The sequence below is a fragment of the Aythya ferina genome (assembly GCF_964211825.1).
Source record: "Aythya ferina genome assembly, chromosome: 25".
NCBI classification, from domain to species: Eukaryota; Metazoa; Chordata; class Aves; order Anseriformes; family Anatidae; genus Aythya; species Aythya ferina.
In genome coordinates this window covers 4,936,469-4,961,647 of record NC_140323.1, presented here as the reverse complement: position 1 = coordinate 4,961,647, position 25,179 = coordinate 4,936,469, and the positions used below count along the sequence as shown (strand labels likewise).

The 25,179-nt window shown below is 64.6% G+C and overlaps 1 protein-coding gene across 4 annotated transcripts; it reads right to left on the bottom strand.

Annotated features, from left to right (window-relative positions):
• Positions 1-217: 217 nt before the first annotated feature.
• TEAD3 (TEA domain transcription factor 3) lies at positions 218-24,778 on the bottom strand. Of its 4 annotated transcripts, none has more exons than XM_084497953.1 (14): positions 24,579-24,778; positions 13,023-13,276; positions 9,670-9,734; positions 8,088-8,150; positions 7,898-7,960; positions 5,806-5,817; positions 5,369-5,506; positions 5,161-5,204; positions 5,001-5,062; positions 4,522-4,655; positions 4,191-4,364; positions 3,908-4,048; positions 3,516-3,668; positions 218-2,910 (listed from the first exon to the last, which is right to left on the bottom strand). In XM_084497953.1, exons 2-14 carry the CDS (start codon positions 13,156-13,158, stop codon positions 2,797-2,799), a joined length of 1,299 nt encoding a protein of 432 aa, XP_084354079.1. In that variant the 5' UTR covers positions 13,159-13,276; positions 24,579-24,778; the 3' UTR covers positions 218-2,796. The 4 variants fall into 4 exon arrangements, with proteins under 4 accessions (XP_084354079.1, XP_084354080.1, XP_084354081.1 ...); XM_084497954.1 differs by having other exon boundaries at positions 4,522-4,625; XM_084497955.1 differs by lacking the exon at positions 7,898-7,960.
• Between the last annotated feature and the right edge of the window lie 401 nt (positions 24,779-25,179).

The window sequence follows — 25,179 nt, the reverse complement described above, 5'->3', positions numbered from 1 at the left end:
CCCAGCAGGCACCCATCCTACCGAGCAAACCCATGGCCAGTGCTGCAAACCACTGCCAAAATCTGTAGGATGTGCCCCAGAGCCCGGAACTGGGGCTGTCACCCACCCCTCATGGCCCCTGCTGCCAGAGCAAACCACAAGAAATGAGGAGAAAAATAAAAAAATCACACCCCCAAAAAACCACCCCAAACCCAAAAACCAGGAACTTCAGAACTGCTTGAGCCAACCCATGAACAAATAATTTTAATGGTTTTTTCAGCAGACTGCAGTTTTCTTGGAGCTCCACAGTCTCCTCTCTCTGAAGTTGGACAGATACAGTAAACACAACAAATATATGATACAACCCATCACAGCTGGATTAAAAAAAAAAATACACAAAAAATATAATACATAAAAAAATGGATTTTTTTTTTTTTTTAAACATTGTGGACTGACACAGCTCTAAAAATGGTGATCGTAACCCTGGTAAGCTTTACAAAGTCTTTTAAAAAAATAAAACAGTACTTCATGTGAAATTCATAAATACACTGGAGGAGAACGGAGGGGGTCGGGGAAGGGGCGAGAAAAGTGGCTCTGGGGTCGTGGCTGAATCCCACCCGGGGCCGGGGGCCTGCGTGGGCGTCCGCGTGTGCGTGGGCTGGGGGGGGGCTGGAGGGAAGGAGGGAGGCACAAACCGGTCCAGTTAACCAAGAGCTTCGTCCCCTGGGGGGGGGGGGGGGCGCAGAGGCAAGAGGCAGGGCAGGCGTGTGTGTGGTGGCGGGGAGGTTTGGAGCTTTAATTCCCAGAGGTTTAGATCGGTGAGAAAGGAAAGGAAAGAAGAAAAAAAAAAAAAAAAAAAAAAAGAAAAGGAAAAAACAAAAAACAGACAAAACCAGGAAACAACAAACATGCTACATATGAGAACGCAGCTGGGCGGCGCAGCCCTGGGATGGGTAGGGGGGGCTGTGGCTTTCCCCATTTTTCCTTTTTTTTTTTTTTTTTTTTTCCTTCGAGCAGGACATGGGCATGGGGGTGGCTTCTCCTGGCAGCGAGGTCGAAGTCCCTGCGGGGCTGCAAGGCCGACTCCTGAGCTCTCTGCGCTGTTCCTGCCCCTCCGCGCCCGGCACCATCGCACCCCAACACCCCCCCTGGCTCCCCAGCCCCTGCTCCCCCATCCCAAATCCCTCCTGCCATCCCGCAGCACCTGGCTCTGCACCTCCCGCTGCCTTCGCTCCCCCTCCGGCACCAAGGCCAGGGCCAAATTGTCACCTCCTTCGGGTCCCTGTCCCCTGCCACCCTGCTCCGCGCCACCTCTGCCGCTCTGCATCCTTCCCGGGGATGCTCTTGCAGCCGCCGCCACAGGACCGGGCACGCTGTGTTGGGTTATTTTGGGGCTGCAGCCCCCAAAATGACGCAGAAATACCCAGTCCCGTGTCCCTCGTGTCCTCTGTCACCGCTCTGTCCCCTCTGCCCCGACCTCTGCCTGCTCACAGCTCTGCACCGCGCGCTCCTCCCTGCCCAAGCCAACACCCGGCTGCTCTCTGCGGGCTGCCAGGAAAAGCCGACACCAGAATTGTCAACACAGAAAACAGGCAAAAAAGGAAAAAAAAAAAAAAAAAAAAAAAGGGAAATTTACATATGCAAAGTAAATCAGGCAAATCCACTGCACTGTTCTCGTTACACCTCAGCAAGCTACACCGGGGGTGCTTGGCACTGGCAAAGCCCCCAAGCGTAATCCCTGAAAGCGCAAGCACAGCCCGGGGCTCCCACTGCCACGCATGAACCCGGCCGCACTCTGCAGGGACCCCACGTGAGTGTGGTGACCCCAAACCTTCCCCGTGCCTGCCCGAGCCACGTAATTTTGCCGTATGGCTCTGACCCAGTGAGCTCGGCTCTGCCACCTCCTCTGGCCACCGGCACCGGGGACAGGCAGGGAGCAGGTCCCCGGCACCGCGGAGCAGCACAGGAGGGACAGATCCCGATTCCAAGCACGGTGTCTTTTTAAAAAGTATTAAAAAGCACTTTAATTAAAAAAAAAAAAGGAAAAAAAAAAGAGCCATAAAAAGTTGCTTTGCATCATCGATGCCCTCCCACTCCAACACCACCAGACGGGGTCGGACGAGGAGCACCCTCCTCGGGGTGAGGGACCCGAGATGCAGCTTCTCCCATCCCTCCTTTTTAAGGCACCCAAGGGTGCCAGTTCCTGGGATGCAGCAGCAGCAGCACCCCCCCCTCCGCAGCCCCTCTCCTGCCCTGCTCCTACCTGCTCCCACCTCAGCACTTCTGCCCTGGCCTTGCAGGGACGTCCCCACGTCCCCGCCGCCACCCCCAGCGCCGGGCTCTGCCACGCCGCAGCCACGCCGCTGCCCTGGGGACGATGCCGAGGGGCTGGTGCCACCGCGTCCTGGCTGAGCCACCGTGCTCCTCCTGCCCACTCGGGACCGGGGGGGGGTCGTCCTCCGCTCCGACGTCCCACTGGGGGCGGCACGGCACGGTGCTGGCCTTCATCGGTGCCACCGAGGGCTGCTCTGTCCCCTTCCATCACCGGACATGGGTTCCTTTCTCCCTACGGTTCCTTTCTCATTCTTCTTTTTTGTTTTTTTATTTATTAAAAAAAAAAAAAAAAGGAACTGTTCCTAAGTAGAAAACATCTGCGATCGCAAGTCAGTCTTTTTTGGCTATTGTTTTTCTTCCTCCTCCTCCTCCTCCTCCTTCTCTCTTCAAATGACTTCTCACGAGGCCGGGGGGCACGGGCGGCGTTTCTGCACGGCCCCCCCTCCCCGCGCCCCTCGTGCCCCCGCCCGTCCCAGAGGGCCCCTAGTCCTTCACCAACTTGTACACGTGGTGCTGGGCGCCGTGCTCGCTGGTGGAGACCTCGAAAACAAAGGCTATGCAGAGCAAGGTTTCCTGGGTATCCCTGTTCGTAACAACCTGCGGCGAAGCAGAGAGCGCAGTCAGGAGAGAGCCCAAGGAGGGGGGTTGCTTTTATGTAGGGGGGGGAGATTGCATAGGTTCAGGCACAGCCACTTCGTTTGCACCAAATTCACACTAAATTTGCACTCTGTTCCTCAGGGGGCTGCACAGAACAGGCACAACAGCTTTATTTGCGCCACCCAAAGTCTTGCTACCCCTTATTTAGGAGGGCGAGCGCGTGGGCTTGGTCTCAGCCACTTTTTACATCATTGACACCATCAGGATTTGCTCCCTGCAGTTTGGAGGGGAGGGGGGGGACACGGCCTCAGGCACAGGCACTCGGTTTGCACCGTGCGGATTTGCTGCCTGTAGGTCGGGTGGGTTGGGGGCGCACAACTCCAGGCACTGCTTTCACTGCGCCACCAAAAATTCACTTCCCATTCTTTGGGAGGTTACACGGGCTCCAGCCCAGCTGCTTTAACTACACCATGGAAATTTTGGTACCTATTATTCAGGGGAGGCATTGCATGGCCTCAATCCCAGCTGCTGCACTTGTGCGGTCAATACAAAGCGCGCTGGGCAGGGGACCCCTGGTTTGATCTGAGGGGGATGCGGGCAGGTACCTGCAGGATGGTGAAATTCTCCAGGACGCTGTTCATCATGTACTTCTCCGGGAGGTGCTTGAGTTTGTGGATGAAGTTGATCATGTACTCGCACATGGGGGACCGGTGGATGCGGTAGACGAACCGCCCGTTCTCCAGCCGCGCGTACTCCGTCTGCGGGGACGGCCGGGGCGTCAGCGGGGGCCAAAATTGGGGAGATGAGGGCAGTGGCCAACGGGGACATCGTGGGGATGGCCCAGGTTGGTGCTCATGGCCCAAGGATGAAAGAACCACAGCCCGGGGTGGTACCCTCGTGTCCTACACCCCGTTCAGGGGGTTTGCCCATCCCATCCCCATCCTGAGCCAGGACCCGCGGCAGGGACCCCGCTCCCACCCCATCCTGCAGGACTCACCTCCACCTTCTCCACGACCTGCTTCCCGAAGGAGCACACCTTGGTGGAGACCGTGATGGTCATGTTCTCCGCGCTGCTGTACTGGCTGCTCACACCGTAGAAAGTCCCCGGCCCGTCCTGGATGGTGCTGTTCAGATCCGCCTGGGGGGGAAGCACGCGGGGAGCTGTCAGGAGCCAGCGCTCCCTTGGGGACGGGGACATCGGCTTCAGGAGCCTCTCGGGACGCTCGCCAGCTCCTGAAAGCAGGCAGAGCCCGAACCCAAGCTCGAAAACCGGATCGTACCCAAAACTTGACGAGGAAGAAGGAGTTCTGGGGGCCGCGCTCGTAGAGCTCCTTGAGGCCGCCTTTCTTCTCGGGGAACTTGTCGTAGATCTGGCGGATGTCCACGGCCTCCAGCAGCGGGTCGCTGTACGAGGGGTTCGTCTGGCCGATGTGCACGAAGAGGTGTTTGCTGTACTGTAGGGGGACCAAAATAAACCGGGGGGGGGGGGTCAGCCCAAAAGCGAGGCGCCACCGAGGACGGGCACGGCCAGCCCCGAGCCGGCCGAGCGAGCCTTTTGGGTGGCCCGAGGGGGTCGGGGTGGGCACACGGGGGGGGGGGGGGCACGGTTACCGTTTCGGCGTCCCGTGGCACCTCCATGAAGGCGGAGTACTCGAGGAGCCGGAGCTTGGTGGAGGCGATGGTGCGGTCCTGCCAGACCGGCACGGCCGAGGCGGCTGGTGGGAGCGGAGCCAAGGGCTCGTAACCTGGGGGGGGGGCACCCGGAGCAAGGGGGAGGGGGGCAGCGTCAGCTGGGGAGAGCCCCCCCCACCCTGAGCTGCGGGGGGATCGGATTCCCTTGCCGTGCCCATCCCCACCCTCCAAAATCTCCTGGGATGGCCCCGTGGGGATGCTGCACCCCCGTACGATGGGGTAAGTGGGGATGGGGTCCCCGTCACCAGGTGGGGGGGTTTGGTTGGGTTTAAATCCCAGGTTTCACCCCTTTGGGGCTGGGATGGGGACCCTGGGGGGGTGGCACAGGACACAGAGCTGGGAGAGGGGGGGCCCCGGAGCTGTTTTGGGGTGCGAAGCACGGCGAGGACGGCACTTACTGGCTAGTGATGGAGGCATGGGTGGCTGGATGGGGTAAGCTGGTTGTGCAAACGGTTTAATGCTGCGAAACGAAGCAGGTCGTTAGCGTAACGAGGCCGGGGGCCCTTCTGTCAAGGTGTGTGGGGGCGGGCGCTGCCCGGGGTGGGGGCTCCTACTTACTCCTGAGAGGGTCCAGGCTGTCCTGGGATCGGCCCACTCCAAAACTGGAACAGCAGAGGGAACAGTCAGTGGCTTCTGACCCCCCCCCAGTCCCACACCGAGCCCCCAGAGCCCCCCAGGAGCCTGGTGGACCCCCCCCCAAGTCCATACATGGGGTCTGATCCCCCTCCCACCCCCCCCAGCCTGGGGTCCGCGGAGCCTTCCTCACCCTGGGGGCAGCAGAGAAGACGGCCTGAGGAAGAGGAGGGGGGGGGCTGAGCTTGTTCTGCAGGACGCTGGCCGACACGATCTGCGCCGAGGACATGGAAGCCATGCTCTGCAGAGCCTTATCCTTCGAGACCTGGTCCTGGGGGGGGGACACAGAGGGGAGACGGGGGTGACACAGAGCCCCACGCAGGCTGGGACCCCCCCCTCCCCAAGCAGGGTTTGCAAAGCGAGGATCAGGGGTGAATGCCTAAAATACCCCCCCCAAAATACAGCCGTGTTCATTAATGCCATCATCTCGCACGTGTCCCCTCTGTGTGGGACCCACCAGGTCCCCAAGCTGTCCCCCCCCACCCCCCCAGGGGGCACCAAGGGTGTAGCAAGGGGTGGGGGGCACAAGGCGACGGGGCGATAAAGGCAAGGCAACCAGCACAAACTTACCAAGTTCATGGCCTGTCCACAAAAGAAAGGAAAAGAAATGGTTAGAGCCTGGGCGTGCACCCCCCGAGCCGTGTAACCCCCCCCCCAGATTGTCACCGCAGCCTGGGCTGGGGACAGAGCCCCCCCGACCCATCCTTTTGGAGGGGGACACCGATGTCCACAGCTTGGCCCTGCTGGGATCGGGGTGTCCGAGCCCCGATATTTTGGGGGCTCAGCACGGCCGCTGTGCGCAGCGAGCCAGACCCACGCCTTTGCGGGCTTCCCAACGAGCTGCACAGCCCAACCCTCAAAAAGAAAAAAAATTAAAAAAAAGAAATCCGAAAAGGAACCCATTTTTTTCCTTTTTTTTTTTTTTTTGGTTTTGTTTTTTGTTTTTTTCCTTTTTTTTTGTTTTTGTTTTTTCCCCTTTTGCTCTGGAGGGCAGGAGCTGAGGGCACCGCGGTGCTGCCCGGGTCCCGCGGGCTCAGCCTTTGCTCCCTCCACCTCTCCCGGCTCACGGAGCCACCACCGCCGGGTGATTTGGTGATTTGTGTTCACCCGGGGCACGGCAGGGCTGCGGCTGCGAGGTCGATAGCTCCCCGCTTATCCCCCAGCCAGAGCAGCCCCCGGAGCCTCTCTGCTCCTCCTGCACCCCCCCGCTGTGTGTTGTGCAGCAAGAAAAGCCTTTTTTAATTATTATTATCCGTTGCAAAGGCTTCTGCTGTTGCTAACCCTGCCTGGCTCATCTCCCTGCAGCCCCTCCTGGTTTTGACAAACGAGCCCCGAGGAGCAGCCCCGAAAGGTTTGGGGTGCCCTCTCCTGGCTTCTCCCAGCACACAGCCGGGGTTTGGGGCCCTCCCAGCACTGGGGTCTGCCACAACCTGCCCTGCACTTTCAGGGGGCACAGCCCTCAAACCCTCAGGGGCCAAAACCCCAGGGTAAGCTCAGGATATGTCCCAAGCTGCCAGCTGGTGCCCTGCACCAAGAGGTGCCCTGTCCCAAAAAGGTGGTGACACTTTGGGGACTGAGCGAGCCTTGCCCAGAGGTGCTGGGAGCGAACCCCATGGGCTTGGTGCCGAAAGCTTTCGGGTCCCCAAATCCTCTGGAAGGTGAAAGGAGGAAAATCCCTCCTGGATCTGGCCCAGGGACCGGCAGGGGGGAGATGCTCCCCGGTTTAACGGTGCAGGGATTAAATCCGGAGCATCCCAGGCTGTGCAAAGGGGATGTCCCCAAAGGGGGGCAGCCCATGGGGACCACGCTGTCCCCAACTTCGCACCGTGTACACCAGGACTGGATCCAACCCCAGAAGGGCTCCGTCCTTGGGGCACGGCCCCGATCCTGCCCGTGCCAGCCGTGCCCACCTCCCACCCGCCATCCCCACCCTCCCCACCACCACCACGAGGAACGGTGGAAACGGTTACGGAAAGGTTAGTCGGGCTGCAGTTAGAAGGAAGGAAGGAAAAGAGAAGCCAACCAGAGGAGCGGGCGATCCAGATTTTCCTTGCTCGGCTCCTTTGGCCCCTGGAACCACGGGGCTGGCCCGGGACCACCTGGGGGGGGCAGCGTGCCCGCACCTCAGCACGTGCTGCAGTGTGAGCCCCAGGCAGGGACCTGGGGACATCGCTGCTTCTGTGATCCCCTGACATGGGACATCCCCTGGCATGATCCCGGGGGGACCACGCTTGTGACCAGCCCGGCTCCGGGGGTCCCATTTTAATTTTGCTTTACTGTGCTGGCTGCGCAGGGCTGGGTCCTTTTCCTCCTGGGAGAAGCCTGGCTGGCCCAAAGGAGGAGGGCAGCGCTTGTGCATCGCCGGGGGAGGTTTAATCCTCCCCTTCCATGTGGCTGGGTCCGGGTCTGAGTGAAAAAGAGGGGTTTTCCCCCCAAAATTCACTGCTCTGAGGGAGAGAAAAGGGCTCCGGGCACCTCGACCGGCCCTTCCAGCTGCACTTTCCTCGGGGCACCCCAAAGCGATGCCGCTACAAAACCACCGGGTTCCAGGAGCGAAGGGAGGGGGGAAAGAAAAAAAAAGCCATCCAAAGGAGAGAAAGCAGCACACCAGAGAGCGGAGAGCGTTAGTGGTCAGCGGCCAGGCGGGGAAGCGGGCGCGTACCTTCAGCTTGGACTGAATCTCCCGAGATTTCCGCCGGGCAAGAACCTGCAAGTGGCTAGAGACCTGCAGAGAGAGAGCAGGAGAGGGGAACAGCAGAGCCGTCAACCAGAGGAAAAGAAGAGGAAGGAGAGGGGCTGCCCATGCTCAGAGAGACACCGCCGGGAACACCTGGGCACGGGCGCCAACGTACCTTGATGCCAACCTGGTACTCCCGCACCTTCTTCCGAGCTAGAACCTGGATGTGGCTGGACACCTAGGGCCCGCCACGCCGTTCGGAAAGGAAAACACAGAGAGCGTGAAGACATGACCCCGAAAAGTGTGCCGCCGCCGTCCCAGGGGGAAAGGACGTGCGGAAAAGAGGGGGCGCGGGGCTGCCCCCGGGTGCTCCTGGAGATGCCGATGCTCCTGCGGCGGGGAGAGCTAGAGAGGGAGGAAAAAATGGGGGGACCGCGGGACGCCGCGCTGGATGCTGCCGGTGCTGCTCGGAACGAAGCCTGTGGGCTGCTGGGGGGGGTCCTGAAAAGACAGCCCCCTCCCCGGTGTGAGTGCAGGGGCTTTTCTTGCAGACAGCCCCGAGGGTGCTCGCTGGGTGCCCCCATAGGGTGCCTCAGTGTCCCCGAGGGGGATGTGGCACGGAGAGGCCGGTTCCCAGAGCTCCAGGTGGGAAAGGCGAGGAGAAATTTGTTTTGTCCAGAGCCCTGTGAGTGTGCAGGGTCCAGACGAAGGGGCTGAGCTGCAGACAGCCGCCCCCCAGGGTGCATGGCCCTGCCCCAGCTCTGTGCCCACCAGGCACCAGGGCTCATTTTGGCACGTTCCCTCTCGCAGCAGGCTGCACAAGGCACAGGAGGGGACGCCACCACCACATGTGCCGTCCCCTGTGCTTGGGCACGTGTGCATGGCCCAGAACATCAGTTTTGCCCTGTGCTCCATCCTTCCCCTCATGGAGAGGGTCCAGGTGAAACAAGAGAACAGAGGATGTAAGGACTGTGGCCAGACCCTGGTCCGTCTCCTTCCAGCAGCAGTCCTGGAGGAGTTTTTCCCCGCAGCACCTGGGGTGCAGGTATGCCCATCCCATATGGGGACAGTGGCATGGGACAGTGCCAGCACGAGTGACCCCAAAACACCCCAAACCCATTCATACCCCTGTGTGGGAGATCTCCTGCTCCCCAGTGTCCCCTCGGGGACAGCCACTGAGCCCACCAGGACACATGGCACGGCCACGGCGGGCAGGAACGAACCAGTGGGTGCATTACGAGCGGATGCACCTCTTGGAGGGCTGCAGTGCCATGCAGCTAAAAGGGGGGGGACCACAACGTCCCCCCCGACCCACTGCCTGCGTGCTGCCAGCCCCAGGTGCTGGCACATCAGGGCAGCGAGCTCTGTGTCACCCCGGGCTGCCCGAAACCAGCACGGCACAGCCTGTCCCCTGGCTGCGATGGGGACAGCTCAGTCTCAGCCCAGGGCTTTTGGGGGTGCCGTCCCCACAGGGTGTGCCACGAGGGGCACACAGCAAGGTGGGGACGGCCTCTGGATCCAGGTGGAAAAGCAGAGGGAGGCGCACGCCGATGGACGCACAGGCTGCTGAGATGGAGCTGCAGCTCCTTACGGAGAGCACGGAGCCGAACCAGCACGAGGAGGAGGAGGAGGAGGAGGAGGAGGCGAGGACAGCGCCCCCGGGAAGGGCGGCACGGCACAGCCGGACCCCGCCGGGCTCACCGGGCACCCCCATCCCGATCCCCTACCCCAAAAGAAAAGCAGAGCCGTGGCCTCACCTGCTTCCTCGTCCGTGTCTTCCCCGTCCGCAGCTTGATGTAGCGGGCGATCAGTTCGTTGCGACCTGCCAGGGGAGCACAGCCGTCAGCGTGGGGGGACAGCGGGGACAGGGGGGGACAAGGGGACAGTGGGGGACAAGGGGACAGCCCCAGGGGACCCGATGGCACCGGTCCGTAACGAGGCCGGTCCTTAATGAGGGAGGCTCTGCCGGGAGATGGCGCTGCCTCGACGGCTGGCTGGCTCCAGGGGACACCAGGGTGGCCCCAAGGGGACATGGGGGTGGCCGCCCCCCAGCCAAAGCACGGGGACCCCCCTCTTTTAGCCCCTACCCTCAGGGCTCGGCAGCACCGTGGGGCAGGGACTGGGGGGCTTGGAGGGGGGTGGCAGCCACCAGGGACCCCCCCCACTGCTGTGCCCCCAACACCGGTGGCCAAGGACCCCCCAAAAATCTGACTGCAGCGGGGGAGCCAGCCAACCCCCCTCCCGCAGCCCTTCCCACGGGGGTCCTGGGGTCCCCCCCCCGGCTCCCCGCTTCCCCCCACAAGCGCTCGCGAGCCATGCTGGCCTTTCCACCAGTATTTCCTAATGTCCTGGGCTTAATTCGAAGCAGAAGTGCTTTTGCGCCACATTTTACGGGCCAGCTGTGGCCAATCTACGTTCAAACGTCAGAGCAGCTGGGAGCTTTCTTCTCCCAGCCCCGTCCCCGTCCCCCCGCCGCCTCGCCCCCCGCGCACGGGGGCGGGCAGGCACGCCAGATTTATTTTAATGGACCAGATGGTCGTGGTTGGAACTTGTCGAAATGCCCTTGGAGCGGGTTTCGACTTTTAAAAAAAGAAAAAAAAAAAAAAAAAAAGAGCACTCTTTAAAATTAAATAAATAAATAGATAAAAAATAACCCCCACCCCGGGCGTCCCCTCCCAGCCCCGCAGCAACTGGGCGCTCCGAGGAGGGGGGGGGGGATGCGGGGGGAGCGACAGGGCCAGGTGCTGCGGGGACGGCTGCGCCTCGGGGTGCCCGCAGTGGGCAGGGGGTGGTGGCCGGGGGCCACCGTGGGTCCCCTGGCAACGTGGGCACACCGAATCCAGCCGGCGAGGTGTCCCCTCGTTCCGTCCTGTCCCCTTGTAGCACCCATGGGTGCCCCGGTGCCACCCCGCAGCAGCCCCGAAGCACCAAGGTGCCCCGGCGTGTTGTCACCCAGCCTCGGCTGCGGTGTGAGTATCACCGTTTGGGCCGCCTTTTAATTAGCCAGCAGCTCCTAACGAACCACCTGGGCTTGCTCCCTCTCGCTTGCCGAAACCTCAGCGTGGATGGAGCCGCGGCCCCGCGCCCGCCCCGGGCACCCCGCGCCCAGCCCTGCCTTGCCCTGGTCAGCACCCAAGGGTGCCCGGGTGACGTGACGCCCTGTAGTGGGGCGCTGCCTGGCCCTGGCTGCGGGGAGATGCGGTGCTGGAGCACGGGTACGCCTTCCCCGAGCACCTCGGCGTCTCCCCGCTCCCGAATCCCATCCCCATGCTCAGCCCTTTGGAAATAAATATGGGAAATGAAACCCGGCTGCGATTACGCACCCGAGCGGGGCAGCACCCTGTGCCCAGCACCCTGTGCCCAGCACCGGGCATCTCCCCACACCTCTCCCCGCACCCATCCCCGCCTCACCCCGCATCCCGGCACCACCCAGGGCCGGCTGCACCCTGCAGCACCCATCCGGGTGCCCACGGCCGTCCCCGTCCCCCCGTGATGATTCACCCGGGGCCGTGCCATTCCCTCGGCGAGGGCACGTCCTCCTCCAAATTACCACATTCCCCGAATTCCTCTCCCCTGACACCACCACGTGAACCAGTTGGACGGCCCTGTTAAAAATAACCCAGTGGGACACGCCGGCGGCCGACGAGCGGCGCGAGCAGCGTGCCCGGCCCGGCCCCGCGGCTCCCACCTGCTCCTGGGGCACGCGTGCGTCGCTCGCCCCAACCCTACGGGACGCTGGCACCCACCAGGCCCTGGATGTAGGGTGCTGGGCGCAGGGTGAAGCCACCCATCTCCGGCTCCAAGCGCTTTGGGTGCTGCCAAGGGGCTCCCCAAAATATCGCTCCCATCCGGGTGCCTCGCGCGGGGATGTGCAGCCCCCAAAAGAACCCCAGCGCCCTCCCCGGGGTTTTGGGGTTTTGCCAGCCCCGATTCGGGTCGGACCCTGCTTTCCACCCCCGCGTTGCTTGCAGGAGAAGGGCCCCCTGCCGTGCCCCACCAGGGCTCAGCTCGGCCCCCCGGGGGTCCCCAGCCCCTGCGCAGCCCCGGGAGGAGGTGGGGAGGCTTTTGGGCGCTGCGGAGGGCTCTGGGGGGGGGGGGGGATGAAAGGCGGCGGGGGCCGCTGCCTCTTTAAGCAGCTGCCAGATGTCTCCAAAAGGCTGGAAAAACCGGTCTGCGCCCGGGCGTGCTGCGCGGGGCCAGGCTCCCGGCGGCACTTCAGCTATTCCTGGAGAAATCCAAAAAATGCGCCCGCGCGGGAAGCCCTGCGCTCCCCTCGGCCGCCAGCCCCGGCCGGGGGCCCCGGCAAACGGGGTGGCACGGGTGGGTGGCGCGGGGATGGGGGTGGCTGCGGCGTGTCCCGGGCACCACAGCATCGCACACGGACCCCCAGATCTGCCCGTCCCTCTCTGCTGTGTGTGGGTGACGGCGGTGACACTGGTGGCTTTGGGTTGGAGGTCAGGGGTGGAGGCACCGGTGCCGTGGAGATGGCACCGAGGTCACCGGTCCTGGGGGTGACAGCACCGGAGGAGGAGGAATCCCTGCTGAGGCAGGGATGGGGACGCTGTGGCACCTTCCCCCTCGGTGGCACCACGCGCCCCTGCCCGCATCACCTGCCGCCAGGACAGAGGCGTTTGGGGGGACCCCAGAAAATCCATCAACCCCATTTCACCGACGGTGGCACCGAAACCAGAACCGGGAGCTCGGGGCGGGCCGGTGACCCCTGCCACGCTTCTTTTGGGGTGCTCCCTGCCGCCGGGCTGCGGTCGGGGAAGGTTTGGGGAGCGGTGCGGAGGGGCGCGGGAGGGAGCCGTGCCCGCTCCCTGCCTCACGGCTTCAGCTCCACCAAACCTGTCGGTCCGGCACGGCCGAGAGAGGGAGGGCGCGGGAGGGAGAGCCGGCACGCAGGGAGGGGACGGCCCCGGCACCGCCAAGGGGACACGGGTCACCGCCGCCCGCCCTGCTCCCAGCAGCTTGGGGAGGCGCTTTTGGGGTCGGGGGAGCTCCCCAGACGTGGTTTCGGGGCAGGAGGCTTCGCTTCAGCCCCGGTTTGTAACTCCAAGCCCGGCGAGGCGCCCGTGCCGCCGGGTGCCGTCCTGTCCCCAATACTCACCGTACATCTTGCCCTCATCCGAGAGGATGATTTTCCGCCGGCCGCATGGGGGGTAGATCGCCAGCGCCTCCTGGAAGCTCTGCTCGATGTCCGGACTCCACACCCCCTCGGCATCATTGTCCAGACTCTTGTCCATGCCGTCCTGGCCATCTTCCCGCCCCTCCCCGGGGCTGCCGCTGGCGTTCCAGCTGTTGGACGCTATGGTGCTGGCTGCTCTGGGCTCCGACCCCGAGCCCCCACGGACACGCGACAACCTGCGGGGACAGAGGGACACCCGTTAGACCCTGCTACCCCTGCTCCCGGGTGCCGGAGGTGCGGGTGACAGCGTGGCCCCACGTACGGCCCCGCTGCCCGCTCGGTCCCTGCTTGCGCCCGGGGAGCTGGGAGCGCACCCCGGTGCCGAGCACGCGATGCCAAGTGGTGTGCCCCGAGCGCATGGCTGCACCACAAGCACCCCAAATTCCAGCGGGGCCGAGCCACCGAGCGAGCACCCTGAATAAAATTTGGGGAGGGGGCAGCCCGGACGGCGCGCTGTCTGCACGAGGCGCTCGGGCACACGGTGCCACCTCGGGACGGGACAGCAGCAGCCCTACGGACCCCAACCCCGTGCCAGCACCCCGAGGCTCTCCAGCCCCTAAAAACCCCGCTCTGTCGCACCCGCTGAAGGCAGGGCAGCGACTCCACGGGCTTCCCCAGCCTGTTTTGAGCCACGTTAATAGGAACCAGGCGGCCAGACCCCTCCGGCAGCCCGACCCCTGCCACCGGGGCACCTCTCCGGAGCGTCCCCCACCCCGAGGATGCTGCGGGGGCTGCCGGGGGAGCCCTCACCCCCCCTCCGGGCCGGCTCCCGAGCGGGGTTTTGCAATAACACGTTCGGTGGGGAGCGAGAGGTGTCTCCCTGCGCCGCGCTTCCCGGACGGGCTGGGAGTGTGCAAAGGTCTCCAGCGCAGACATCTCCTTTTAAAGGAACTGCAGCAACCCGCTGGCTCGAGCAGCGCGCTGCGAGGCTGGTTTGTGTTGTGCGGTTGGGTGTTTTTTTTTTTTTTTTTAAATTAAAAAAAAATAATTTATTTATTTTTTTTCCCCCCCCTTTCTCCCCCCCCGTCCCTCCACCTCCTTCCCCTCCTCTCCTCTCCCCCCCCAGCCCCAAAGCCCAAACGCCACCCTCGGTGTGATGTCAGCCCCCTCTGGTCCCCGCCGCCCGCCCCTGCCCGCTCCCCCCCTGTCCTCCCCCCCCCTCGCCCGGGCGCTCCCCCTCTTGCCGAGCAGTGTGGCCAAATAAGGAGAACTGGATTTGTAGGATGGAGCCAGCGAGCCCGGGGAGGGATGGCGGCAGCGGTGCCGGACGGCCCCCAGCGCCCCCCGTGCCCCCCACCGTGAAGCCCCGGGAGCCCTGAGGGCCAAGGGGGGGTGGTTTGAGAAACCAGCGGGGCAAAACGGGGTGGGAGACGGAGAGCTGGGGGGGGGCACACATGGGGATGGGCCCCCCCCACACCCCGTGCCCACCCCGTGCCCACCCCGTGCGTGCAGTGGGATCGTAGCGGGTGCTGGTGGGGGCTGCGGCTCCCCCTCCTCAGCCTGATAAACCCCACAGCACCACGACCCCACAGCCATGTAGGGGCCTGAGACCCCCCCCCCACTAGCATAACACCCCCCCACAGCAGCCTGGGACCCCCCCCAGCCCCACGGCACCCCGATAGCCCCCAGCTGCCCTGCGGCAGCCCAGGAGCCCCCAGCCTCGAGACCCCCCCCCAGCAGCTCGGGAGCCCGCAGCCCCATGGGGTTGGGCTCAGCTGAGCCCCCCAGGGGAAAGCCCTAAGAATGGGTGTGGGGGGGCTTCACAGGGACCCCCCAGATCTACCCCCTGTACTGTCACAGGGAATTATAGGGTCGGTGGCACCACTGCAAGCCAAGTGGCAAGTGACAAGTCCACTGTCCCCACATGTCACACACACAGGGGGTGCTGGCCCCTGCCCGCGGCACACACCGGCCCCTTCCCAAGGGCTCTCAGCCCCCCCCAGCCCTCCCAAATCCCTCCCACCCCACTGCCTCCCCCCCCCTCCCCAGCAGGGAAATCCCTTTTTCAGGGAAGCAGGGGAAAAACAGGGCCCTGGAGAGGAGGGAGGGCGAAGCCGGGGCCCCGGCCAAGGTGCGAGGAAGCAGCTCCTCCTCCTCCTCCTCCTCCTCTTTCTCCTCCTCCTCCTCCTCCTCCACCGAACCTGCTTTTTGCCAGGCCAAGAAATTTTATTTCCTGGAGGGAGGGTGCAGGCAAGTCACAGCTTTGACGTAAGGGGCGCGGGGCCGAGCGCAGCGCTCCACCCAGCCTTACAAAACAGCAACAAGAGGAGCAATTAGGAAACCAGCACGGCTGGACCGAGGTACCGGCCTGCCCGACCTGATCCGGGCAGGGAGGGGACCGGACCTGCCGGAAAAATCCTTATCATCCTCTCCTTCCCTCCGGCTTCTCCCCAGGCCAGCGACGGAGCCCCCTCCCCTGGGGCGCGGGGACCCCCGGCACGGATGCGCCCCGGAGGGCGAAGCCCCGCAGGCAGCTTTTGTGGGGTGCCACGTCCTGTCCCCAAAGGTGCTGGCCAGCAAGGAGAAGGGGAGCGCAGCCCTGGGGTCCCCGAGAAGGGGGAGCGGGATGGGTGCAGGGGAGGATGCGGCCGGGGCAGCTCCTGCCCTTATCTCCTGGCGAGGCCAAGGTTACGCCGGGAGATGGAGGTGGTGTTCCCACGGGCTGTGCGCTCGCCCCGAGCTCGGCCCCGCTGCGGCTCAAGGCTGGCCAAGGTGGTGGGGGGCTGCAGGGAGGTGCTTGGGGCTGGGGAGCCCGGAAAGGCTACGAGGAACCCCTACAAAAGCCTGCTTTGGCCAGGAAGGGGATGCTCGGGTCAGGGGAAGGGAGAGGTGTGGATGCGGTGTGGTGCCCAGGTGAGGAGAGGGGCCCTGTAGGGCACAGCGGGGCTGGGACCAGCACAGACAGATGTGGTAGGGGCTGTGGGGATGGGGATGGGGATGGTGCTGCTCAGAGCCCCCAGGCGTGGGGTGGCACCTCGTCCCCAGCAGTGGCACCGAGCTGGGGGACGCCGCGTGTCCTCCTCCCCAGCGTGCCGGGTCCCAAAAGCGCTGCCCCATCCTGCAGGCCGTGCATCACCCCAACCCCGTGTTGTACGGGGTGGAAAGCCAAGAATTGGGGTCTGCTCCACGCAGAGGAGCCACATCCCATTACCCACATTGCCCAGCCACCTGTCACACCACTGAGCCTGGCCAGAGGCAGGAGCTGTCCCGTGTTGACCAGCGTGACGCCACGGGACCAACGCCTTGCCCCAGCTGTCCCTGCCCTCCTGGTGGCACCAGGGTGGCCCCAATGGAGGTGGCAGCGTCGCCCCCACCCTGGCTGCAACCTCCGGGCTGCTGCTCTCTGCCCCTTTGCAAATCGGGGTGCAGGTGGCTTTGGCCACCACATCCTCCCTGACTCACCGGGGACACACGGCACGGCCACCGGTGCCAGCACCCGCTGCCCGGGGGGGGGACACTTGGGCACAGCCTGCCCGGGGGGGCACAGCAGCCCCAAGCTCCTCCGTTTACCCAGGGCTTCCCTGACCCCGTGGGGAGCAGCACCAGGACCCCAAGGGTTGGGGACACGTAGGGATGGGGGTGAGCAGAACCAGCAAAAAGAGGGATCCGGCCGCCACCCCGCTCCCCGCCTGCCTTCCCGTACGGGGGCCCCGAGGCGAGCCAGCCCTGCCGGCCCCCCCCCCCCCTGCTTGGACCCCGTGGCGAAAGGATAAAAGTTCAGCAACAAGCCCGGGCAGGCGGCGGGGCCGGGCGCAGCCTCTCACCTGCACAAGCAACCGCTCCGGCACCGCCGCCCCGCTGGGGGACGGGAAAGGGGGGACGGCACCAAGACGGGGCCACCGCCGTCGGTGGCACGCGGGAGGCACCCGCGCCCCGGTGCTGAGCATCCAGCCCCCACCTTGGGCTGTGCAACCTGTCCCGACTCGGCCCCGCTCTGAAACTGGGGCAGGATCAGTGCGCCATGCCCCGAGGAGGACGCTGGGGGTGCCGAGAGGGGCCGCCCCGTTGCACCGGCTCTGCAAGACCCCAAGCGAATAAACCCCGAAGCGGAGCCTCGCAGGCGGCCCCACGCACCGCAGGAGCAGGCTGGGGGGCTGGCGGGAGGACGCAGTTTGTAGGCTCACCAAAATCATTCCTACTGTGCTCCTCGTGACCCCGCTGCCACCTCCGCCACCCCCCTGTGACATGGCCCTACCTGGGGGGGACCCCAACAAGGCCACGATGCACACGGGAAGACGCTTCCCAGTCTGCCCGTGACCCCGTGCCGTGCACCAAACCCGAGCATGACCCTACAGCAGGATTGTTTTTGGCACCAGCCAAGAACCTGACCTGTCCTTTGCAGGAGCCGGGGGTCCCCAGCCCCCTCGGGGACCACCCCGCACCCTGCCAAAACCTCCTGGGGGCACGGCACAGCTCTGCCTTCACCTCGCTCCTCTTCCGAGCAGCTCCGGGGCTGTGCCGAGGAATTCCCCTGCTTGGGGAAGAACAGCCTGCCCCCTCCCACCTGGGGCCTCACCGGTCACTGCGGGGCCACCTCGTCCCCCAAGGGACACCGAGACCCCGGCCAGCCTCCCCCCGGCACGGGCTGGGGGCCGGGGAGGCAGCCGAGCCCCCGGTGCTCCCCGCGGGACGGCCTGACTAATTTCCTTTCCTCTATCGCTTCCTGTCCCTTCCGGCTTGGCGGGCGGCTCAGGAAGCAATCGGAGCGGGGAAACCGCAGGAGGCCACGTGGCAGCGTCCCACCGGGGTCGGCGGCGCTGCCGGGGGGCACGGGGGTGCCCGCTGCTCCCCGACCCCAGCCCCGAAACCTCGCGGCCGCTTCGCGCCCAGCAGCGTGAGGCTGAGGGATGCTCAGCGCCCCGGTCCCGGAGCGGGAGGCTCTCCAGAGGGCAAAGGACGGGGGAACCCGAGTGATTTGGCCCTAAAAAATTAGGGCACGGAGCAGGGACAGGAGGCGAGCAAAGCCCGGGGCAGTCCCAGCCCCACCGGGCGAGGTGCTCCCTCCTAACGGCGCAAGCGGGCGTGCGAACAAACCCCTCCATCTCCTCCTCTTCCTCGGGCCCCGGCAGAGCTGGTTTTTGGGACCCGGGCTGGTTTTGCTCAAGGCTCTTGGGGCCGGGACGTCAGGGCAGGGGACAGACGGACACCTTACCCCGGCTTCCCTCCCTGGCCCAATTACCTCCCGCCCTGCCCAGCCGGGGCGTTTCACCCAGCAGCGCATAAATAGAAAGCTTTTACGGCATTAATTGCTCTCTGTGTTATGAAACGAGCTGGAGGGAAACAACAGGGTTGGAGCTGCCTGCTACGGACAGGCCATCGTGACGGCCACCCCATGACCCCCCCCCCAGCACCGGGTGGCCCAGGGGCACGGCCAGCAGCATGGCACGGCCCCCACACGTGCTCGAATTCGCTTTGCTCCTGCACCAAAATATTCCCATCCCGGGACCAACCGCATGTTGGGCCCCCTGGGACCCCCAGCTCGCCCTTAAGGGGAAACCAAACCCCACCGTGGGCAAGGGAGAGCCTCAGGAGCCAGGGCAGGGATGGTGTCCCTCTGTCTGGGTGGGACAGACGTCCCGGGGACCCTACAAACCCGTGGCCATACCCCTGAGAGGAGAAACACCTCCGCGGAGCAGTTCTGGGTGCTGCCGACCCCATTGCCCGGCCACCGCAGCAGGGGCGAACGTCTTCCTGGGGCCAGCGGCTGCCAGGCGAGGAGGAGGAAGAGGAGGAGGAGGAAGGCTGCAGTGGATTTCACACCCACCCCCGGCCCCGGCCGCCTCCGCCCCCGCGAAACCCAACCCTGCCCGGGAGCAGCTGCGCCCGCTGCCTGCGCCGGCACCGCCAGAGCCCGGGGCGCCCGCGGCCGGGGGCGAGCGGCACCGCGCTGCCCCACCGAGAGGGGTGCCAAGGTTCACAGCAAGGGGGGGGGCGTCAAGAGCTGATCCTCCCCCCCAAAAAATAAAAAAAAAAGCACATGGGGGGAAGCCTGCAAGGCCACGGGTATTTTTGCAGCCCTTCCTGCCCCGATCCCAAGGGTTGGTGCCATCAGGGCCGTGGTGTTCCCGTCCCGGCGGAGACGCGGAGATGGCTCCGGCTGCCCGCGTCTGGGGCAAAACGTGACACGGAAATGGCACTGGGTTGTTGTCGCCCTGCGAGGAGGCGCGTTTCCCTGCCCTCCCGAAGCGAGTTTATTTAGCTTGGGAGAGCCGACAAGCCGAGGCCACGCAGAAGCTGCATGGCGCAGGCTGCGCTGGCGATTTCTTCCCAGAGAGGGGTATTCAGGGATAGCAGCGTTTTACTGCTCGCTGCTTGCCAGTAAACAAACTGGGCAAGCAAAGCATCCTCCTGCACACCCGTGGCAGCGCATCGCCCTCTCCCCAGCACCTCTCGACGCTGCCTGGGCCCCCTGGGACCAAGCCCCCCCCCAAGCAGCCCCGGGGCAGGGCAAGCCGGGGAGCGGTGCGGGGGGACCGAGTGCTCCCAGTGCCACAGCAGCAGCCTCTCGGCGCTGAAAATGGGCAAAGCAACTCCCGCTCCTGCAGATTGTAAAATTGCTCTGGAATCCTTGGGGAGGAAAGTTGCTAAAAATACACGAAGGCGGTATTATTAGTAAAAGAAGGAGCTCCAGAGAGGAGCGTTGGCCCAATGGCTCCAGGGAGCCCGGCGCAGCGCGCTCAGCCCCCGGCGCGCCAACGCACAGACGTCGGAGCAGGACCCTGATCCTCTGCGATGCCACCCAGGCGAGGCTACAACGGGGCACAACAGCCACACTGCACAGCAGCCAGAGCCCAAACTCGTGCCAAAGCTGAGCACAGGCGTTGGTGAGCACCAAAAGCGTGCACCAAGCGTGCGCCCTGCCCAGCTCGCGTGCCGACACTCAGGGCTGCTCCGGCAGGGGAGACACCTCATGGGGAGAAAACGGGGTCCTGCCCAGGAGCTTCGCTTTGCAGCGGGGACCACGGAGCACCCCAGGTCCTCCTGGTACTGGAACACACAAGGTTTGCTTCGCGCGGGGGCTCGTGCGGCTGCGTGCGGGCGCCGCGGCGTTGCCTCCGCCTGGGGAAGGCAGGAGCTGGCAGGCGCTGGGGGAGGGCGGGCGAGGGAGCTGGCATGGGAACGGCAGCCCATCCTCCACGCACGCCGCGTCTGTAAACTTTGAACATCTTCCGGAGAGAAGTTAGTGGCTATTGTGAACAGCTGGATCTAATTTTATGAGGAGTGAGGAGGAGACAGTCGTGGGGAAATAATAAGGCTTGGCGCTCCCAGGCGAGGAGCCCCGAGCCTGGCCAGCCCTCCTGCCTCCTCCCGCCTCGCCACAGGGAAACTGAGGCATGGAGCTGCCAGGGCTCGGAGGGTCCTGGATAAGCAGGAGCACTGCCCCCGGACCCCCAGCCTCTCCAGCAGCTTGTGCCCAAGGGGCAAAGCTGGGCTGGCAGCACGGGGCCACCCGGGGTCCTCCCGGCGCCCGCTCTCCGCCGAGGTTGCTCGCGGGCATCGCGTCGCGAGACGTCCCCGCTGCCCGGCGCTTCCCGCGAGGCTCTGCCCAGCACCTAAAATTAGATCCAGCCCTGCTGTCACCGTCCTGTCCCCCAGCCCCGAGACGAGGGGAGCGAGCTGCCAGCTCCGCGTTGCGTCCGTTCTCCCGGCAGCGAGGGCGCAGGGGAAAAGCCAGAGCTCTCCACCGCTCGCACCTCGCTCACCGGCCCCGGCGAGCAAACATTACAGGGCGAGCTGCAGCCATCGTGTGCTGAAGTCACCTTCTTGGCCTCAGGCTCATAAGAGGATGGCTGAGGATTAGCAGCGGGTTGGCTTTAGCCAGACGGGGCCCGGCGCTTCGCAGGACGCACCCAGCGCCCGCTGCGGGGGTGGCCATGGGGCCGTGCTGGTCCCAGTACGGTGCAGGGACAACACTGGGGACGTTGAAGCAGCGCATCCGTTCACGAGCCGGTGAGGGGCCGAGCTCCATCCACGTCTACACCACCGGGGGGGACATGCTCCATGGGCATCCACTTTTCTCCAAACCCTTTAGGATCAGCGCAGGGCAAGGGGACGGGACAGCGGGGCCTGTGGCCTGTCCCCTCCGCCAGGCTCAGCTATCCACACCCCTCACAACACCCTATAACGCCCTACACGGGGCCACGCTCGCACCCAGCACCTCACCACCCTCTGCTCCGGGTGCACAAGCAACAGTCAAACACCCAAAGGCTGCCTCTGAGCGCGCGGGAGCCGCTGCTCCCATTTCCCAGACGGGTAAAACCGCGGCCCGGGGAGCCCCAGCGACCTGTCCGAACCCGCACCATATCGCCGCATGCCCGCTGCAGGCTGGTGCGGGGCACGGCCCCGACTGCTCACCCCATCATTACCTTCCCTCCCTCCCTCCTTCCCTCCCTCCCTCCCTCCGTCCGAAAAAAACATTTCATAAGACGACACGTGACGGTGGCAACAGCGAACGCCCACACACTTCAGGTGCCTGCCCCAACCACAACACAGGTGCCTGGGCTCGGCCGCGACTCCAGCACGCTCCCGACGCGCCTGACCCGGGCACCGACCCCAAACACCTCCTCGGATGTTGGTGGCAGAAAAACCCCAGGATAAAAGCTCCCCCCCCCAAACACTATTTACCAGCAGCGGTGCCGACAACGGGGCCGTTCTGTGCAGCCCCACCAGCCCCTTCCAGCCTTGCAACCGTTGTCAAAGTTTTGTTAAAAGAGAGGAAAGCTCCTGGAGATGGCAGCTTTTTGGACAGCATCTGTCCCGCCTGTTGCTTGTATGGCCATAGGGGTGCCAAACCCACAAAGAGCTCTTGCCACGAAACTTTGGGAAGGGTTTCGGGAAGGGTTTCGGGAAGGGTTTCGCAGCCCATTCCCTGACATTCACCTCTAGCCCCACTCCCACCGAAGGAAGAAAAGGCAATAAGGCAGAAACCCCCATTTTTCCCCAAAAGACAGCCCAACGTCTCTCCCCGTCCCAGCACCCCCGAGCTCACCTCACGCCGGCCTCAACTGGGTGCGTTTGACGGGAGCAGCGCGGTTCCTCGATTTTTTAACGCATTAATTACAGCTGATTGCCACGGCCACCCCCACCTCCCGAGAGCACCGCTGCGCCCTGCGCGTGCACAGCGCCGGGTAACGCTCCTGCCCTTTGGCCACGGCCCCGGCACCCTCCTGCCGGTGGTGAGCAGGGGGTTAAACGGCGATTAAAGAAGATGCCGTTTCCGGTATCGTGATAAATACTGCCCGTGTGTCATGGGAAACGCTAGCGAGTCCCTTTTATTGTGGGCTGCTGATGAGTTCGGACAGGGTTTGGCGAGGCAGGGCCGGGATACGGCAGCGGGAGGGTTTGGATGAGCCCCGAAAGGCCGTGGCTGAGCCGAGCAGACCCCTCGCTCCCAGCCGAGGGTCCTCGAGGCACCCAAAGCGCCCGGGTGCCGTTACGCAACGCGGCTCGAGCCCGGCCGCTCGCAAAGGGTTATTTTGGTTGGAAGAGCCGGTGCCGTGCCAGCCGCGCGCCCGCCACGGGGACGAGCGCAGCCCCGAGCCATGCCCGAGGTCCCCCGAGGTCCCCCCGTGTCACCCAGGAAGGGGTGGCCGCACACCCCGTCCCCACCAGCAGCCCTGTCCCTGCTGTCACCAGCAGGGAGCCCAGGAAGGGTGAATCCCTGGTGCAGACCCAAACAGGGGCCAAATCCAGTGCTTTCTCCCCAAGGGACACTCGTGCCTGTCCCCTCCAGCGGGGAAGTGACGGGGACACTGCGGCCAACACCTGCCTGCGAGCAGGGTCCCGACCCCACCACCCCCTAGTGACCTTGGGGGGGCTGCCCCCAACCATCCCCTTTTCCTCCCGCCCCACGGCGAAACCGCCCCACGAACCACCCCAAAACCCAGGTGCTGGGAAGAGCTTTGGGGCCACCAAAGTGCCCACGGTGCTCGGGGTGGGGGTCACCAACGTGCCCGAGCCCCCCCAATTCGCTTCACTGCCACAGCCCGGCTGTCCCCCAGCAGCACCCCAAAACCACAGGGGGGGTGCCGGGGCCCCCCGGGCAGCGCCAAAGCCCTGACTCACGGCGCGCACGTACCCGTGCGGGGTAAAGCGATAGGAGGAGAGAGGACGCCGGAGCCCAAAAATACCCCGGCGCGCCTGACACAGGAGATTATCACTTCGACGGTGGGACGGTCGCCTGGCCCGGCTCGCCCCGGCCCCCCGCAAAGAGCCAAAAAATCCCCAAACCTTCCCCTCGTCCTTTGCCAAGCAGCCAACGGAGACCGGGGGCTGCAGGGCACCCGCTGCTCCAGCAGAGCCACTGGTGTCATTCCCAGCTGGTTTCTCCCCAAAAATATCTTTTTTTTTTTTTTTTTCCCTTGTTTTCCTCCCCTCTCCAGCCACTCTGGTCCGAACGTGTTGCCCACAGCCCGGTTTCGGGGGGCGGAGGCAGGCGGCACTGCCGGGCTGGGCGTTATTTTTCCTCGGAGGGGATACAAGGGGGGAAAAAAAAAGAAAAAAAAAAAAAAACAAAACACCACCAAAAAAAAAACAACACAACCGAGGGAGGGTGTAAAAATAAAATAATAATAATAATAAAGATGACACACAGCTGAAAATTATACATCTAATTGCTGACTCGTTAGCAATGCGCCCATATGACGAGGCACAAAGTGTTTAGCATACAGTCAGCGCCTGGTCATCCCCTACATGCGTGTGACACACATGGAGCGTGACACGGCGGTGGCCCCGCGACCCCGCCGAGCTGCCCGGGGCTCGGGGTGGGCATCGCGGCCTCGACGCCGGCCGCCCTTTATATAACGTACGGGGCCGCAGCGCGCACAAGGCCTCTTTGTAACCCTATAGCCCGCGCCCCGGAGATGCGCGGCGCAAAGGGGGATTACCCAAAAAAAAAAAAAATATATATATATATATATAATAATAAATGAATATATTATTTTAGAAGTGTAGAATCGCGGCTCCCGGTTGGAAAAGATGAGTGGGGGCCAGGGGGGTGCTGAGCGCTGCCAGGCCTGGAGGGGGTCTGGGGCTGGAAAGTTTTTGGAGAGGGGAGGACGTGAAATGAGGCAGCGGAGAGGGTTTGGGGTGGGGGCACCCTGGGGACAGCCCCGGCACCCAAGGCAAAGCTGGCCGCAGGGTTTTGGGGTGGCTTTGGTTAGTGTTTAGGGGGGGTCCCGGTGCTGAACGGGGGTCCCGGAGCTGAGTGGGGGCCCCGGGGGGGGCGAGGAGGGGCAGGGCCGGGGGGGGCGCACGGAGCAGCCCCGGGGGCTGAGGCCCGGGTGGGATGAGGGGGGCGCAGCGGGGGCTGCCGGGGCCCCACGTCCCGAGCCGAGCCGAGCCGTGCCCCCCCCACAGAGCCCCCCCGGCACCCCGCGGGGCTGCCAAGGCTCGGTGCTGCCGGGGGGAGGAAGAGGAGGAGGAGGAGGAGGAGGAGGAGGAGGAAGGGGGCTGGGAGCCCCCGCCCGGGGCGCTTACCTGCTCCGTGCTTCGGAGGGCTGGGCCGGCCGCGGGTGCCGGGACCGGGACCAGGATCGGGACCAGGATCAGGACCGGGACCGGGACCGGGTCCGGGATCGGGATCGGGACCGGGATCGGGCCGGGGGAGGGCGGCGGGGCTGCGGGAGCGCTGCTGGCCCCGGAGTCCGCGCACGGAGCCAGGCGCAGGGACGGGAAAGTTTCTGCAAGGGAGGAGCAGAAAGTTGGGAGGCAATCAGGAGGCGGCGGGGCAGGGCCGACCCTCCGCCCTCCTCCTCCTCCTCCTCCTCCTCCTCCTCCTCCTCCTCCTCCTCCTCCTTCTCCTTCTCCTCCTCCTCCTCCTCCTTCCTCCCTGCCCGGCCTCCGGCCTCGGGGAGGCAGCGGCGAGGCCCGCCGGGGGTCGGGGCACCGAGTGGAGAGGGGAGGCTGGGGGGGGACGGGGCTCGTTCCCCTCCGCAGGGAGTTTGTGAGCAAAGGGCAGCCCGGCCCCGGCCCCGGCAGCGCCCTCTAGGAGCCTTCATCCACCTCCTCTTCCTCCTCCTCCTCCTCTTCCTCCCGTCCTTAACCCCCCCCCGCCCTCCTGCCGGGGGTCCCCCGCTCG

Bases quoted from the DNA above. Each gene is read 5' to 3' on its own strand.
- TEAD3 (XM_084497953.1), bottom strand. From the start codon at position 13,158: ATGGACAAGAGTCTGGACAATGATGCCGAGGGGGTGTGGAGTCCGGAC. The intron at 5,063-5,160 runs GTAAGTAGGAGC...TTCGTTTCGCAG, and splicing joins CAGCCTGGACCCTCTCAGGA to CATTAAACCGTTTGCACAAC. The intron at 3,669-3,907 runs GTGAGTCCTGCA...CCGTCCCCGCAG, and splicing joins AGGTCGTGGAGAAGGTGGAG to ACGGAGTACGCGCGGCTGGA.